Genomic DNA, 18,656 nt, shown 5'->3' on the forward strand with positions numbered 1-18,656 from the left:
GGTCTGAGAAAGAACATGCACAGTGTCTTACACAGCCTCTGGCAAGTACTTTTGATGTGCTGTTACTGTTATAAGAAACATGGCAGTTAATTTGATGAAATAATTGCTAAATAAACTCTGTGATGTTGCCTGAAAAATGAATGTTGACCAATGCATTGGTGAGAACTCTTCTCCAAATATAGCTGGGATCTGTTATGTCTACCTGAGAGAGATTCTGTTAAATGACATTGCGGTACTGCACTAAAGTGCCGGCCTGGATTGTGTGCTCAAGTCTCTGAATTGGGCTTGCACTTATAACCTTCTGATTTAAAGGTGAGAGTGCTACCACTGAGTCAAGGCTGTCACTCTGAATGGGTGCCAGTCTCAAAATAGTACTGCAGATATTACACTCATGTTCTATGTTTTATATTTGTAGAGATGTCACACTGAGCGATTGTATATTACAACTTGTGCCAGAGGACAGAAACAGTCTCTCAAGTTTTATTTATATGCATCCAGCTGTGCTGATTATTGAGTTTATTTGTCTTGTGCTTCTTTAGATTAAAACATTACAATATGTAAGGGTTACAAAGGATTAGCCACTTGTATCTTCACCACTGATGAAGACAATTTTGCAAAAAGATCAATGTGCTGCCAAAAACAATGTCTGGTCATAGAGATTTACAGCATGGAAACAGGCCCTTTGGCTCAGCTTGTCCATGGTGCCCTTTTTTTGAATCCCTAAGCTAATCCCAATTGCCGACTTTTGGCCGCAACCCTCTATGCTCATTGTACGCTTCTATCTAAATGCTTTTTAAAAAACAAAATTGTACCTGCCTCAACTACTACCTCTGGCAGCTTGTTCCAGACACTCCCCACTCTGTGTGAAAAAATTGTCCCTCTGGACAATTTTGTATACCTCCCCTCTCACCTTAAACCTATGCCCTCTAGTTTTAGACTTCCCTACCTCTGGGAAATGATATTGACTATCTAGCTGATTTGTGCCCCTCATCATTTTATAGACCTCAGTAAGATCAGCCCTCAGCCTCCTACACTCCAGAAAAAAAGAGTACCTGTCTATCCAGCCTCTCCTTAGAACATAATCCATCAAGTCCCAGTAGCATCCTAGTAATTCTTTTCTGCACTCTTTCTAGTTTACTAATATCCTTCCTATAATAGGGTGACCAGAACTGCACACAATATTCCAAGTGTGGCCTTACCAATGTCTTGTACAACTTCAACAAGACGTCCCAACTCCTGTATTCAGTGTTCTGACCGATGAAACCAAGCGTGCTGAATGCCGCCTTCACCACTGTGTCCACCTCTAACTCCATTTTCAAGGAGCTGTGAACTTGAACCCCTAGATCTCTTTGTTCTGTAACTCTCCCCAATGCCTTACCATTAACTGAGTAACTCCTGCCCTAGTTCAAACTACCAAAATGCATCATCTTTCATTTGTCTAAATTAAACTCTATCTGCCATTCGTCAGACCACTGGCCCAATTGATCAAGATTCTGTTGCATTCGGAAATAACTTTCTTCACTGTCCACTGTGCCACCAATCTTAGTGTCATCTGCAAACTTACTAAAGTCGTTTATTTGGTAGCTTATTTCATTTTCTTTTTGGGAATTTGCAGTGTTAAATTAACTGCTGACGTACTTGTCTACACTTCTGTTCTTCAGATGCAAATACCACTAGCAAGGCCAGCATCTATTGCCGTTTCTTAAATTTACTTGAGAAGATGGTGATGAGCTGCTGCAATGCACTGCTGCAGTCCATGTCGTGCACCCATTTTGCTGTTAGGGAGTTTTGGGACTTTGACCCAGCGACAGTCAAAGAACATTAATATAGTTCCAGGTCAGGATGGTGTATGGCTTGGCAGGGAACGTGTAGTGGTGATGTTCCCAGGTGACTCTACACTTCTGACTCTAGATTGGTAGAGGTCAGACGTTTGGAGGCTGCTGTCAGAGGAGACTTGGTGAGTTGTTGCAGTGCTCTGGTATGTAGGAAGCACTACTGGCACTGTTGGTGGAGGGAGTGGATGTTGGAGTTGGTGGATGGGTGCCAATCAAGTGTGCTGGTTTGCCCTGTATGTTGTTGAGCTTCACTAATGTTGTTGGAGCCTCATTCACCCAGGCAAGTGGGAGTATATTTCATTACACCCTGACTTATGCCTTGTAGATAATAGACAGGCTTGGGGGAGTCATCAAGTGAGTTACTCACTGTAGGATTCCCAGCCTCTGAGCTGCTTTTGCGGTCAGAGTATTTATGTGGCTAGTTTGATTTGGTTTCTGCTCATTGATAACACCAAGGATATTGATGGTAAAGGGGATTCAGTGCTAGTCATGAAATGTCATTATGGGATATTAGTTTTTATTGGTGAAGATCTTTGCCTGATTACACTTCAAGATTACTTAATTTAGCTGCAAAACGTTGTGATGTCCACAAGAAGTGAAAGGTGCCTCATGAGTGCAAGTTATTCGTTTCTTTCACTTTGTTTTTCTCTAAGCCTGTGGTTTGTGGTAAAACTGATGTCAACAAAAGAAAAGCAGCTAACTGCTTACGTAAAATATGAAACTTGCACCAGTCATAAACAACTATTTTTAAACTCTGAGAACATGCATTTAATGAATTTTTGAAGTCCAAAACTTGTGGCCAAACTATAACAAAGATATAGTTGGTAAATGTAGCCTCTTTTTCCTTTTATTTGTAGGATGCTGAGTGTATGTGGGCTAGGAGTTCCTACCACCTTTCATTGCGGACTGCATTAATTCTTCACCTTAAGAACAACACAGAAATTCCAGTTTACACTGAATTCTTCAACAGTTTTTCTTCAAAATGGCAAGAATTTGTGAAGGAAAAGTACCCATATTTCATAATGATCAGTGACAAAGCGTTTGCTTTAACAGGCAATAAAGGCATGTCCAGCTACCTATTGAAACTCTTTGTTTTTCAAACACTGGGAAATGAAATAAATGTTGCAATGACATCTGGCATGCATTCCGATGTTCGCAGACTTTATGGATACTACGTTAACAGTAAAGCTGCTGCTACAAGATGTAAAAAGGTGATATTCTCTTCATAACTCTTCAGGTATCTGATTGGCAGTCAGACTACTTTTATTTCATCAGTAAAATTGAGATCTTTTAATCAGCAGCTTCTCTTTCCTTAGGAATTAAGTCACGCTTCTTCTAACTCCCTGCCTGAGCCCTGAACTTGCATCTGTCTAGCTTCGCTATCTCCCAACAAATTGTCTTCACCTTGTCCATGAACACCTATCTGCACCCTTAACCTGATACCCACCACATTGTTAACCACCCAACTTCCTTTTTTGACTGCCAGGTTAGTTGCCCATTGTTAACAGCTCTTTCTCTCAGGTACTGCCTGCTTCTCCTTCAAATCTGTCTCATCCCTCAAAAATAATCGACTCTTGACCACTTTGTCCTTGCAAACTAATTGCCAATCTTCAACCTTCCTTTCCTCTCGGAATAGGGGAATAGAAGTGTTGTTGGCAAGGTTGGTGTCCACAGTTTATCCTTGTCAGTTTCCAAATCCATGTCCAACTTTCCTGAATTCCATGTTTGAATCCCTCCGATCAGGTTTCCATGCTACCACAGTACCAAATTGTCTGCTAATGATGACATTCTACACGATCACACCACCACCTCCCTTGACCCCTCGTTCTCTTTAATTTGTCACACTGGTTGTCCAGCAATACTGGATCAGCAGAAAATTGCTCCAATTAATATTCCAAAGACTAAAGCCATTTCTATAGTCCCCCATTATGAATTCTGTATCTTGGCTACTGATCCCATCTCTCTCTCTCTCCCCCTGGCAACAGGTTGAGGCTGAGCCAGAAGATAGTGTCATATTTGATTCATAAATGAACTTTCGATCACGTATCCATCCAATCACTAAGATCTCCCATTTTCCTTTAGATATTGCCTGATCCCAGCCCAGTTTCAGTGCACCTGACACTGGCCAACTGCCCTCTGAACTTAAATTTATCAAAACTCTCCTATCTGTGCCATAACACTCTCAGTCCTATTCACCCAATATGACTGGCCTACATTGCCTCTCAGCTCAATCTTAAAATTCCCATCCTTTTTTCCAAAACCATTGATAGGGAAGAGAAAGACTATCTCTGTGATTTCCTCAAGCTCCGCAACACTCTTTAGTATATCTGCATTCTAATTCTGACCTGAGTATTGTGTTTTTATTAGTTGACTTGCCATCAGCTGGTTGTGCCCTAAGGTTGGAATTGAACTTGAAACCCCTCCTGTTTCCTTATTTAAGATGCACATTAAAACCTGCCTCTTTGTCCAAACCTTTGGTCATCTACCCTCGTGCTAAGAACTTCCATTTCCCACCCCAAAGGTACCCCAGAAGATGTGCTGGGGACTTCCCAGACATTCCTGTGCAAGGACTGCATGGAATTGCCTGGCATGTTTCCCAGTTACCCTGTACCTAGAATTAAGTAGGAGAATTCAGATGATTCGACTCTTAACAGCATAGTTATCCAGGAAAAGTTAGGTTTAAAATCACGTCTGATTCCTTGCTAACTGGTACTGACTACCTCGCCCCACTGCTGGACCATTATCCTCCTACCTACCTCTCAATCTCCTGTTTCCCCAGTACATTTAAATGATTTAACAAGGTAAAATTGCCTAATCCTTTTTTCCATTTTTTAGAACCAGAAAGCTATGGAACCTGCTTACCGGGCTGTTGTGTCATTTTTGTATCAAAATCACGCTACTAAGCTGTTACTTGGAGATGGCCAAAATAGCAAGAGTGTCTCAGAAGAGGTACTGACTAATATTAAAATTTTTGACAATTGTTTAGTAGAAACTATTGTAAAATAAAATAAGTTTAAAAATTCCTTCAATTTATCAAATTAAACCTGTGCCATATCAAATATGAAAGTTTTGCAGCAACATGTTTAGTTTGTAAATGTCTAAACCTCTGGCTATTGTACATTTGTCAGGTGCAGCAGGACTTTGCTCAGCTACAGTGTTTGTGGCCAAATGGATCAGACATAAGGAGGTCTGTCTGTGTTGTTTCTTGCTCAGTGGCCCTCAAATGTTACATGCGCATGTTGAAAAATGGAGAAAACCATAAAGGAACTGAACCTGCTTGCAATAAGGTAATTTAAGACTATTCAAGTATATTTTGTAATCTTCTATTTCCTTCTGTTATTGCAGATGGCAAATTGCTTGTCTATAGTCTTGAATAGTGACTGAATTTCTGATGCAGTACATGTGCTTGGACCTCCAGAATGAAACCGTGGACAGGTGGTAGGACTGGAGGGTCTTAATGACATTACTGTTACTAGAGAGGCGGTGCTCGATAGACTGGAGGGGCTGATTGTGGACAAGTCCCCAGGACCGGATGGAATGCATCCGAGGGTTCTGAAAGAAATGGCGGAGGTGATAGTGGATGCCTTGGTGGTTATTTTCCAGACATCGCTGGATTCCGGGGAAGTGCCGGATGATTGGAAAACGGCTAATGTTACGCCGTTGTTTAAGAAGGGTGCCAGGCAAAAGGCGGGGAATTATAGGCCGGTTAGTTTAACGTCTGTGGTAGGTAAAATGTTAGAATCTGTCATTAAGGAGGAAATTGCGAGGCATCTTGAAGGGAATTGCTTGATAGAGCAGACGCAGCACGGTTTCATTAAAGGGAAGTCGTGTCTGACAAATTTACTGGAGTTCTATGAGGATGTGTCTAGGAAGGTGGATAGAGGAGAGCTGGTGGATGTGGTCTTTCTAGATTTTCAGAAGGCGTTTGACAAAGTGCCTCACAAGAGGTTATTGCAGAAGGTCGAGGGACATGGAGTTGGGGGTAGGGTGTTAGCGTGGATAGAGGATTGGTTGTCAAATAGGAGGCAGAGAGTGGGGGTCAATGGGTGCTATTCGGATTGGCGGATGGTGACTAGTGGAGTGCCCCAGGGGTCGGTGCTGGGGCCTCAGCTTTTTACCATTTATATAGATGATCTGGAGGAGGGAACCGAGTGTAGGGTGTCGAAATTTGCTGATGACACCAAGATTGGGGGAACAGCAAATTGTGCGGAGGGTGGTGCGAGTCTACAGAAGGATCTAGATAGGCTGGGTGAATGGGCCAGGAAATGGCAAATGGAATTTAATGTTGGCAAGTGTGAGGTGGTCCACTTTGGTAGGAAGAATGGTAGGAAGAACTATTACTTACGGGGCGAAAAACTGCAGCAGGCGACGGTGCAGAGGGACCTCGGGGTCCTTGTGCATGAGTCGCAAAAACCCAGCTTGCAGGTGCAGCAGGTGGTCAGGAAGGCAAATGGGATGCTGGCCTTCATAGCGAGGGGGATTGAATATAAAAGTAGGGAGGTCTTGCTGCAGCTGTATAGGGCATTGGTGAGGCCGCAGCTGGAGTACTGTGTGCAGTTTTGGGCGCCGCACCTGCGCAAAGATATTTTGGCCTTGGAGGGAGTGCAGAGGAGGTTTACTAAGCTGATGCTGGAGTTGAGGGGGTTGAGCTATGAGGAGAGGCTGAATAAACGGCTTGTACTCGTTAGAGTTTAGAAGAATGAGGGGAGATCTCATTGAGACGTATAAGATGATGAATGGGATGGATAGGATAGAGGTGGAAAGACTCTTCCCGCTCAAAAAAGACAGTAGGACTGGGGTGCACAGCCTCAAGATAAAAGGGGGGCTGTTTAGAACGGAGTTGAGGAGGAACTTCTTCACTCAAAGGGTGGTGAATCTCTGGAATTCTCTGCCCGTTGAAGTGGTGGAGGCTGCCTCGCTAAATATTTTTGAGACGCGGGTTGATGGGTTTTTGATAAGAGAGGGGATTAAGGGTTATGGGGAGAGGGCGGGAAAGTGGAACTAAGCAGCGACAGATCAGCCATGATCTTATTGAATGGCGGGGCAGGCTCGAAGGGCTAGATGGCCTACTCCTGCTCCTATTTCTTATGTTCTAGGTCAAACCTGAATTGAATAAATAAAAGGATTAACAAAATATCTTGTTAGCTTAATTATAATTGTGTTCTATCTAAACATTAAAAAAACTGTGTCAGTGAAGTTTGTCCTTCACTTTGTATCAACGATGCCAACAAGCACTCTTCCCTGAAAGCATTCATGATTTTGATGTGGATATCACATTTAGTCTTTGCTGAGGAAAGTAAGTAGTGCAAATGGCTTTTTTAAATGAATTTATTCTGGTTAACAATTTTACCTACACAATGGGCAAGCACTGAAAATCTAAGGCCTTGACACAACATGAACGCAGCTTTAAAACTAACCAGCATTTTAAAATCACACTATAAACTTAACTTTTTCTGCAAAAATGCAATCAGTTGTCTTAGTCGAATAGGTTCCATGCAGACTGAAAGGTTTGAATCCAGCTTTAAAAGTTGGTCAAAGAATGAGAACCCTTAACAAGCCTCACCTGCCAGCAGTTTTAGTTACTTCAAGATTTGCACTTTTTCAGTGCTGAGATAAACTACAGTGAGGTGAAGAAAAACTGAATCCAGTGCAAAGCAAAACCATGTAGATTATTGACCATTTAATGAGCATAGCCTATTCTGTCCAGCATCAGAGTAATGTGGCTAGGCAGATAATTAATAATTGTTATATTTCAAGCAAGAAAACTATATTTGCAAGCAGTGGTGCAACTGCTACTCAGCATGTGCAGTTGTTCAAGAAGATTACATGAAGCACTGGTAGATAACATTTATTATGGAACTCTGGTCAACCATTTTATATTTAAGTCATCTTTAACATCAAAAAAAGTCCCGAGATCCTTCAGATGTGCAAGGATAATTGATGCCAGACTGAAAAAAAGAGACATGAGGAGAGATGGTTAAAACCTGGGCTGAAGAGGTGGATTTAGAGGAAGTTCTTCAAGCAGAAGAGAGTTGGAAAAATTAGTGAGCTAGAAGAGACATCTTCCAATGATGGAGAAGAGGACTGGGTGTTACAGCAGCACATCAGTGGATTGGAGACTTCAGGATGGGGATGTTACAGAATTGAGATTTTGGAGTTAGAGAAGATGGTGGCAGCAGAAGAGTTTAATGATGAGAGTAAATATTTTAAACCTTAAGTTGGTGGTCCAGTCAGAGCTGGTTAATGAGCATAATGATTAGTGGGGGAGCGGGTGCTGCTAATGAGAGTGTGCATAAACTAGCACACTTTGTCCAGCCATCTTATGGTTTTCTCATCAGGGAGCACAGGGCTCTTAGCAGTTTTGGAGGTGGTTGCAGTTTCGATCACTATCTACTTAAATGTCAGTAGTTGTCATCTGAATCATTTACTTAGATTATTTCATTTATTCTGTTGTGTAAACAACATTTGTTCAGTCACATATAATGACCTTGGACTAGTTCTGTTCAGTCTCTCATTCTGCATCAGTTAGTATCTCAAATCTAGTCAGATACTTCAGTCAGCCTTCATCTAAATTTATTTCTGTGACTTGGTGCCACTGTCAGTATGGGTTTTTAAAAAGCAATCATTTGGCAGAAGTGTAATAGAATGGTATTCCGCATTGCATTAGCAGATGTTCTGTAAGTGAACAATGTTCCCGAGCTTCTGACCAGATTCAGTAGATCTCTGATTGCAGTAGCTGTTGGAAAATCAAGAAGAAAACTGTAAACAAACATATCAGTTTTCCTTCATTATAATGTTCAAATGTTTCACATTCAGCTTTGCCAGTTACCTATTTTTGCAAGTACTTAATGAATTGTATTACTTTTTTTTTCTTGCCAATTTTCTTCCCCAATGAAGTTATCTCCTTGAAGACACAATCAACCTGTGTGTAAGCTTTGACCACTTAAGTGTTGGGAGGTTATTCAACCATAGGGTGATGGCTGCCTCTTTTGGCCTGATGTACAGATGTGCTGGCCAGATATTAGAATGAATGCTGATTGGTTTATTTCCCCCTTTTAACCCACAAATGCCAAGTTTAATTATAGTGCGTTTCACTGTTGACTTGGCTGAGTGCATTTAGACAGGAAATAACATTTACACAAAAAGATGATGTGGTTGTTTTCATAGAAGTACTTCAAACTTGCATATGTATAGTCTTAACCTTGAATTTTTACTTCTAATCACCACAATCAGAATTCTAATAATTCTAAAAATAAAAATTGAAATTTTGAGTTGTTTCCTTTATTTGCTTCAGCTTCAGTTGAGATAATTATTGAACAAATGGTAGCTTTCAGTGGCAGTATTAAGAGTCTGAATATTGAATGATGATGGCCTCCTTGGTGCTATTATTTTCATATTCTTTGATCAACAGTTTTATTTAAGTAATTAAGGTTAAATTTTCCAAACTTTGTCATTTATTTGATCAGTGTTGCCCAATATAAATTGCTGATTGGCCACAGGTGTGACTGAAAAATCTTTTCACCATGGGCACTAATTCCGATAGATAATAGCTCACGTACACTTGTGTATATTTACTTAGCAAATATTTACCAACATTTAGTAACCAAAGCTCTCAATGACCATGAAATAGTAACACAGCAAGATTAAAGTACACGTGCACGATTCAAGTAAGTATTGCAATTGCATGTTCAAGTAGTAAATAATCAATATGATCAATCAAAAATGCAATCAGTAATGTATTGGACAGCACTGATTTAGATTGTGATTTCTCATTTTTGTGAATTAGTTTTGGTGGCATTCGTTTGCTGTGATGCAAGTTTGCAATCTGAAAGGCGCGACATACTGTTCCAAGCACATTTTTAATATTCAAATGCATAATATTCATTGGGCTGAGCTAATGTGTTAATTATCTTGTGTTTGTACTTTGAACGTTACAGTCAAAGGACAAGAGTTTAACATTTCAAGAGGCAGCAGACGTATGCCGAATGTATTGTGCACATGTAGCCTTAATGCTTCACTTACCATTGGCTAAACGGGCCCAGAAGAAAGTCAGTTTAAAATGGATAAAACCAGCTTCAGATTTTCTGCAGTTGGTAAGTACAAAAATGTATTTGATAGATTTGAAGTTAGAAAATTGAGTGGTACATTTCTTTATTGGCTATGAAATATTTTGTTGTGACGTGAAGCATACAAACGTAAGTTCTCTTCTCTTCCTTTTTGCTGTCAGCATAAATTAGTCAAGCATTGTTTAACGATGATCTATTTGCACTAAATGCTCTTTAAATGATACATGTTACTGAAAATCAAATTTTTATGACTATCATCTATTGGCGTTAGATTCGAGGCATACACAATGATGCTAATTAAAGCCGCAGGTGTATACTATTTTTAACAATCTTGCTAGCAGCGGATTCACTTTCAGTTGTATTTATTGGCCTTGCATGTTTTACCCAAATTCTGCTTGTAAAAAAATCGTCAGTGCAAAATGTAAATGTCGGTACAAATGTGTCTGCTGATCTTTTCGTAGGTCATCAGCCAAGATCAGTTTGTTAGTAGTTGCACCAAGTTCAATTTAAAATGTTCACCATTGGCTAAAAATGGCCTCTACCTATTCTTGCCACTTTAAGATCTGGCCTGATTTACATGCCCCTGATGTGCAACAGCCTTGCTGTATGGCAGGGCTAGGAAATCAATGTGTCCCCATTGAAAGCTATGTGACAGGACCCTGCTTACTTTGACAATGCCAAAAAATGTAAACGTTTCCAGAGTTATTATGTGAGTGGCTTTGATTTTGAAACAGGGTCCTTCAGTGGGCTTTTGAAACCTTATTAAGGTATTCTGTGGGATAGTTTGTCCTGATTGAGTGTAGGTAGTTAGTACGGTTTGTGTCCAGTTTGTGTCAGGAAAATAGACGTAAGTCATACAAATGCATTTCAATATTTTGTGAACAGTATGGTAAAATCAGCTTTGTTTATCATTGATGTCTAAGGCACCATCTTCTAAGTTAAAATTAGAGGGTAAGCAGTGTAAGGTGATGAGGTTCTTTTAAGATATTGGTATTGGTGCACCTGTAGGATTTAGGTTTAAATCCAGTCAGACTAATGGATGAATGTTACCTTGGGTTTCTTGTTGTAAAGACTGTAAGTTTGGGAGAGTCAACCCGGTTTCTTCTGAAAGCTGCACCTAATTTAACAATCTTCCTCAGAATCTGCACACTATCTGATGAGCAATGGGAATATGTAGAAACAGCATCTGAAATGTTAAGTTCCATTTTCCAACAGAGCACCTTGAAGAGAAGTATTCACGTCAAGAAGGTGGCTTTGTCTACAGTTGGGAACAATTGAGATGTAAATTTTAAACCATGTTTTTTAATATTTAATTTGCAGCTATATTTGAATGAATATTTTGTCCTAAAGAACCTCGATATCACAAAGAACTGGCAAAATGATCTGGTGCATTTGTGTGACTTGAATGATAAACTACTTTTAACAAGAGTGGCTCTTTGCAGTAAAATGGCAGATTATACAGGTAACATTTTTCAAGAACTTATCGCTTACCTTAATTATTTTTGGAACTTTAGACTTTTTTGGTCTTCAGTGTTGTGCGCTACATAATTTATTTTCTGTGCCTGAACCAGAACTGTTCTATAATTTATTGCTTTCCTCCTTTTCTATTTGAAGTGCCTGCTCCTTGTGCATTTGTTTTCAACAGAATGGTCTAAAACTAATGATACGACTTAAAAGTTATTTAAAAGCTGAAAAAAATCTGAAGAAAGCAAACTATGCCTTTCTCTAGGTACGCCAATAACACCACTTAGGCTCCACTGTCAATGAGATTCAAACCATTTCTCCTCATCTGAGAAACCCTAACAACTGGATAATACGCCCACCATCCATTTCATGACCCAAGTAATCAAATCACTACTGCCAGTACCTGCACGTCAAAACCAAAATAGAAGATCAACCTAAGAGAAATGCTGGAATCTAAAATAAAAACAAGAAATGCTGGAAAATCTCAGCAGGCCTGACAGCATCTATGGAGAGAGAATACAGTCAATGTTGAGTCTGGATGACCCCTTGTCTAAGCTCTGACAATCCACAGATGCTGTCAGACCTGCTGGGATTTTTCAGCACTTTCTGTTTTTGTGTGGAAGATCAATCTAACAAGGTTTGTTATCTATGGATAATTAGCTACACAGTAAAAAGTCTGACAACACCAGGTTTTAGTCCAACCTATTTATTTGATAATATACTCACAAGCTTTCGGGGTTAGCCCCTTCGTCAGGTGACGAAGGGGCTAACCCCGAAAGCTTGTGAGTATATTATCAAATAAATAGGTTGGACTAAAACCTGGTGTTGTCAGACTTTTTACTGTGTTTACGCCAGTCCAACGCCGGCATACCCACAACATAATTAACTACAGCCAGACGTGCAGCAGAATATAATTCCGCCACTACTACTGGAAGTGCAAACAACAAAAAAAGCCGTCTTTTCCCAGTATACACAATCTGTACTTTCTCAGGAGACAAGCAAGGGTTCCCTAATCCTGAGATAACTGATGATGATCTGCAATTTTGATATATTTTACATTTAAGGTGGGGTTGCTTTAGGATGCAATGTTTTGCGATAAGGGTCAGTTTGTCTGGAAAAACGCGTAGCAGATGTTAAGAATGCATGATAATTGATTTTGGCAAGGAATGTGTTACTTTGTAATGTTAATGGACTTTGTGTTTAAGTTCTAGGATTTTAGACCACGTGTGTAGAGTCATGTGAGCTTTGATTAGGTTGATTGACAGGGACAGAGTCATGTGGTTAGTGGGAGGAGCTAAGCTTGCAGGGAAAAAAAGTTTAATTTTCACTTTTTAAACCAAGAGCAGTTGCTGCCTGAAGTTGGCGGAAGAAAGAAGTCCCTCTCTCTCTCTCTCTCTCTCTCTCGAGGCTTTTTGAAAGTTCCAAGACTGTTCACTCAACATTCTGTGATTTTAAGTTTGCCTGCATTCTGCTAACTAATTTTAGAGATTTTAAGTCTATAAGAGAAATATTGCTTGATCAGAACTATTAGTGATAGCTTAGCAGTTAAGAATTATAAATTGTCATGTGTAAATATTGTTCTGTTAAAGGTTAAGCTAATTCAGTTGCCATAGTTAAATTATGTTGTTAAATAAGGTTTTGTTTTGATGAAAGCTTCCTAGTTTATAAGTAGAACCATGCCTAGCATGAAGCACCCAATCCTCACCTTAATGCCAGAATAGAAAATTGTTGGGATCTAGTCGAATTTCATAATGTACTTTGGGATTTCTGATCTGGTACCCTAACATAACAAAAACAAAAGTAAACTAACCCCAAAAGTCCGAATGAGGAATTTTCCTCACCCACAACAAAGCCACACCACCCATCTCTCAACCAAGCCACGCACCAGTCACCTTGGTCGTGGCGCTACTTGTCTTAAAAAAAAAGTGAAGAGCACTAAAAGCTGTACGTTCGGTGTGAATGTGGTGATTACAGCACACAAAAGAAAAAACAAACCAGATAAATACCGCACAATCCTCATGTTATACGACCAACTCAGTTTATGCCCCAATAGAAAGGAGGAAACCCACAAACAATTAAACTGTAGCCTCCCTCATTCCGCTGTCAGAGCTCGCCAATGAATCAGTCAAAAATTTGCAATGTAACTGGATAAAGCTGACACTCACCTTTTGTGCTCATATATCAAACACCCATGTCAGGATAAAAGACAATCACAAAATTGGGGTTGTAATCTTAAGGGAACAAAGTTCAGGACAGATGATAAACTGCAGGTTAATATAACCATCCGTGGAGCTTGAAAAGGCCAAAACATGACAGGATCGTCCAGGATTCACCTGGAGTTTCATCAAAACCCCTGCACTTCCCCCACGTCATTGTCCTGAGACCCCGGCAAAGACAAGCCTTGGCCCCAGCGGTTGGCAAGGCCTGCCCAGTGAACGGCAAGAATAAGGCAACTTAGGATCGTAATTGGATTCTCCAATTGACCCCCAATCCTCGAATATTGGATACAGTGTGCTTCATGAAACTTGAGAAGCCCAGCCTTCAAATTGAGGTTGTGAAAGCATGGCAGCCAAGTCTCAAATTCAATCGGGAATTCTATCCCCAGTGCTCTTCGGAAGACCAGGCGTGCGGATACTCCTCCTCAGGTCAATCTACCTGGGTCAGCCAGGATGTACAACACCATGCAGCGGAATTTTCAAAAACTGAAGGTGAATCTTCGTTGACGAAATTGCCCCCTCTATTTCAGGACTCTTGTCCATGCTTCTCTCTTTAGGCTATATTACAGTTCCATCAATATGAGCATCAAAAATCTGTGAGCGGGGAGCTGAGACCATCATCCAAACCTTCACTCATAATGGCGGCATCGTTTCGAAACCAACAGCATCACCAAAGCGAAGTCCCACTTATGAGTGAAATTGTCACTCTAGCCAGCTCCCGCCACCTCAGTTAACCAAGGATTTTTTTAACCTAACTCAGCTCTCCTTCGCCAGACTTATCCAGGATCGTAGCACAGGTTATACATGCCAGGACTGGATAATTATGGGTTCTGCATCAGGTTAAAAAATGGATTAAAAAAAATAATAGTGCCAGAGATTGTGAACACAGTTGCTCCCGCGTTTACATCACATGTTTCCTGAATTCCCTTTCTAGCAGCACTGTGGGTGTACCAACACCACGTGAGCATTCAAGATGGCAGTTCATCAGCACCTTCTCGAGAGCAATTATGGGTAGGCAACAAATGCTGACCCAGCGAGTCTTGTGTAAGAATAAATTTTTAACAAAATCCACATGTACCAACCTGACCAATATATTGAAAACATTCTGAATAAAATAAAACCATAAATATTTAGATAAATGTAATACAGGTAATTCCTATTTTATGTTATACTATTTTATTGGAACTGCTGGTTTTACAGAATGAAAATGATTAGGTTTTGTGAAATAAATCCAGTATGTTTGACTATATTGCTGTTCTCTGATTCTCCAGCTTGCTACAATATATAAAATAGATTACTGTGATTGCACAATCGTATAGAATAGGCTACCTATTTGTTAATGAAGGAAAAGCACAAGCCTACATGCTTTATTTTTAAATGTTATTAATTTCTTTATTTTACAAAAATTCCATCACTGGATTTAATGAAAATTCCTTTTTAGGGAATGAACTTGGTCCTGACCCATTTTGTAAAAGTGGGATTTACCTGTAATGGGAAATATTTTCACGTTCTTATCCAAATACCCGTTGGCATATCATCAGTAAAAGAACTTCTGTTACATTATGTGCACTGAATTAAACCAATAACACACATTTCATACCACCTAGATAGCACTATTTTATCTTGTTGAGCATTCCCTGTTTTATTAAACAGATTCCAGTTTTCTGGGAGAGGTATTTGAAAATGAATACAAGCAAATGTGGGACGCTGTGTCCAGCTTAATGTCTGATTGCGACATTGGGAATGCATTTCCTTTGCAAGCTACACCAAAGATGATGGTGGAAGAGGATGACAATCTGCAGAAAGAAGGTAATTGAGTCTAAACCCATGTTTTGTCATTTATTTGCAAGTAGGTTTGATTCCAGTAAAGATTTTTGTTCTAGAAAATATTTCAAAAATAAAATTGTGCACTTTATTAAACTTTATTGTAGAAGGTATGTACTCCTTTCATTGCATCAGGAAAGAAGAAAGCAGGAGCGATCACCCAAGATTAGAATAATGAACAGCGAATTAAGGAGGTTCTTGGAAACTAGATTTTTAGTGAGGTAGCTCCTCATGTAGGGCTGAGACAGCTAAATGCTCAGTCAGCAAGAGTGAATTGGGGCTGGTGGAATTACATAGATGTGACGTTTTGAGTACTTGAGTATAGGGCTGGAGGACATGGCAGTTGGAGTTAATAAGGCCATAACTGATTCCTGGATAAGAACAAGGGACCTCGGTGGTTGTGGAACCAAGCAGTTCTGTTCACGATGGGAGGCTAATGAGATTTGGTACAGGATGGGAAAAACGTACTAGGATTTTAGATAAGCTGGAGAGTGAAGGATGAGGCCGTGAAGGAGACAATTAGAGTAGTTCTTTTCAAACGTTTAATTACCTTTTTAAATAGTACCGTCTCTGCTTTAATGGCTACATCATGGAAAAGCATCCCAAGTTCCAATGGCAGAAAGAAAAGAGAGGTTGTCTTCCATTCTTAGTACTCGTCCAGTGATAATTCTGTAACAGCTCTTTTGTTATTTGTTTTGCAGTCATACGAAAAATATTTTGCTATTCGCTCTCAAGAATTTCTAATTTAAAATACTTTTTATTTGGATCTCATTAATTTTCTCTGTTCCTGTGAAAATGAACCAACTCTTCAAACCTTTCTTCAAAATAAATGTTTTTTCTTGGTATTGTTTTAGTCAAGCTTGATTGTTTCCTTTCCATGAATGTAATTCCTTTTGTATGATAGAGTACATAGAACTGCAAGCAGTACTCTAAGTTCATATCTTGGAGAGCTTCAGTAAATTTGGTATCCTTACATGTTAAATTTGATACCACTTACCATTTTTATGGACTGATTGCATTCAATAGAAATGAATTTCCATGGGTCTTTTTCCACTTGATTGCTTCTGGCTTTCGCAGGTGAACAAAAAAAATTTAAATTTAAAGGAATGATTTATTTCACTATTTTCTGGCTGTCATGTTTCCTTGTGTTATTATCGTGATTGCACATCAAAAATACCAAATTGGTTGTGAATTGTTTTCTGCCCTGACTGCTGAAAGGTACAGTGAGTGAGTTTTTTGTTTGCCCCTTTTTCTCTTAGAAATATGTATACTGAAACATCACAGAGCATGTTCGTCTCAAATGCGGGTTGATTTCCAATAGGTTCCATTTGCAGTTAATATTGGGCTTAATTGCTGAACAAAGTGTGATTGGAATAGCGGAGCTAATCGGAACAAGCCGCACAGAATTAATTCATTTTCCTTTTTAAAGTCATGCAGTAACGTCTCTTTTTTATACAAAACTTTGATTTAATATTTTCTATAATCAAGTGACCAATCTTAAGACATTTTGGGGAGTGAAGAGGTAGAAATGGTTGGAACATAGGAATTTTTCTGTAGGATGGTCAGAGAAAGTGGGAGAGGCAAACCGAGATGTTGCAATATCACCCCAGCAGGGAACGTGTATTTAGAATATGGCCAAGTTACATTCATATGAATTCAGGAAATTTATAATGGAGAAAGTTGAGACAGTGAAAAGAAAATGTGATATTTTTTCCCTCAGTAGAAGCTGAAGATTTTTCATATTTACTTGATAGATTATAGTTAATACATATTTCATCAGTGTTGGGGAATTCTTTGAACAAATCAATAAATATTATTCAATTATTCAACATGACTCAAGCGGATTTTAAAATGAAACACCAGGGTTCCAACCAGTTTGGAGGTGGGGGGATGCAATGGGCATTCAATCAGAACCTTATGACTTTGACCCTATCAGCAAGCAATGCAGAGCAAAATCAGACTCTGGTGAGTTTGCAGGAGTGAAAAACGCTGGTCTGAATTATATGAATGGTTAACTATCATCTGTGGAATGTTGAGGGCAATCACCAAGAGGAACAGCAGGCGACTAAATCCAGGGCTGAAGACAGGCCAGTCATAGGTGCCGAAAGCCACTCTGAACTGAGGTCAGCTGCCGAATGAAGGGAGCAGGCAGGGTGAGCAATCGGTTTTATCCAGCCCAAAGTGCCAAAAATCACCACAAGGTGAGCTCAGCTGCTGGGCAAGGGGAACAGGCGAGGCAAGCAATTTTATGACTTTACCAGGGTAGGCCAGCAACAATGATGTGCGCTGCCCTGAGTCAAACCTTAACCATGACGAGTGAGGCTGGAGGCTATCTTGACCCCAGGCGAGTGAAAGGGAGAGTGTCAGGGGATGTGGGGTAAGTGTGTGGAAGGAGAATTTGTTTGGGGACATGGGCAGCAGAAGAGTAGTGAATTGTGTTTCAAATCCAGAATCACAGCTTCAAAGTTAAAAGATAATCTCTAATTTTTGCAGAATTTGAATTGGAGCTGATAAAAATGTGGGATTGACTGCCTGCTCATTTGGACATTTCATTCAAATCTAGACTAATTTCTTTAGCAATATAAAGCGACAGCATCAATCTGACAGTCAAAAATGCAGAAAATTGATGGCAAGCTAACAGGACAGCACAGATTGTCATTTCACTTTTTAAAAACGTTCCAAGTATTGAATGGTGCACAAGCTGCACATTCATCCTCATCAGCAACAAGTATGGTGAATTATCTGATGACTTGCACTTGCCGATTTCTGAAAAAAATCAACCACTATCTAATTTCCATCATCCCATTTACCTTCGCTTTCAGAAAATGAGACTCATGAAGACTTCTAGCCTGCTTTTGGCTTTCAACCTCAAACCCTTTTCCCAAATTTTCCATATTACCTGAGGGTTATGGTTTATTTAGTATGAAATAGTCTGTCATTGCAGTGAAACAGATTTTGAGCATAAGGCAATGTCTTCAGACAGGTTTCTTCCCTCACTACAACTAAAATCTTATAGTTCTATTGTCAGTTAATTTCTGTCCCTCCAGCCCCTCTCAACTCTCAACCCTTACTTCACAGAACACAAAGATGAGAACCACAAAAATGCACAAATTGATCACTGCTTCAGTGCTTTTTAACTGATAAAAATATGCCTATATGAATAACTGCTGAATTGAAATCCAAGCTTACCTGTCATCAGAATGACAGTAAATGTGATCAGTATTGCAATGTGCGACTGTTAAGGCGAGCAA

At 39.8% G+C, this 18,656-nt stretch overlaps 1 protein-coding gene across 1 annotated transcript in view; it reads left to right on the forward strand.

Annotated features, from left to right (window-relative positions):
- Positions 1-18,656, forward strand: part of LOC145344799 (putative ATP-dependent RNA helicase DDX60) — an 87,620-nt gene that overhangs the window by 4,776 nt on the left and 64,188 nt on the right. The window contains exons 4-9 of the mRNA XM_080191947.1: positions 2,693-3,046; positions 4,671-4,784; positions 4,964-5,122; positions 9,773-9,928; positions 11,222-11,363; positions 15,235-15,390. Of these exons, the coding sequence (XP_080048073.1) occupies positions 2,693-3,046; positions 4,671-4,784; positions 4,964-5,122; positions 9,773-9,928; positions 11,222-11,363; positions 15,235-15,390 (1,081 nt within the window). The remainder of the gene's footprint in view (positions 1-2,692; positions 3,047-4,670; positions 4,785-4,963; positions 5,123-9,772; positions 9,929-11,221; positions 11,364-15,234; positions 15,391-18,656) is intronic.

This window comes from Carcharhinus amblyrhynchos, chromosome 1 (genome assembly GCF_965287045.1).
Source record: "Carcharhinus amblyrhynchos chromosome 1, sCarAmb.v2.hapA, whole genome shotgun sequence".
Lineage (NCBI taxonomy): Eukaryota > Metazoa > Chordata > Chondrichthyes > Carcharhiniformes > Carcharhinidae > Carcharhinus > Carcharhinus amblyrhynchos.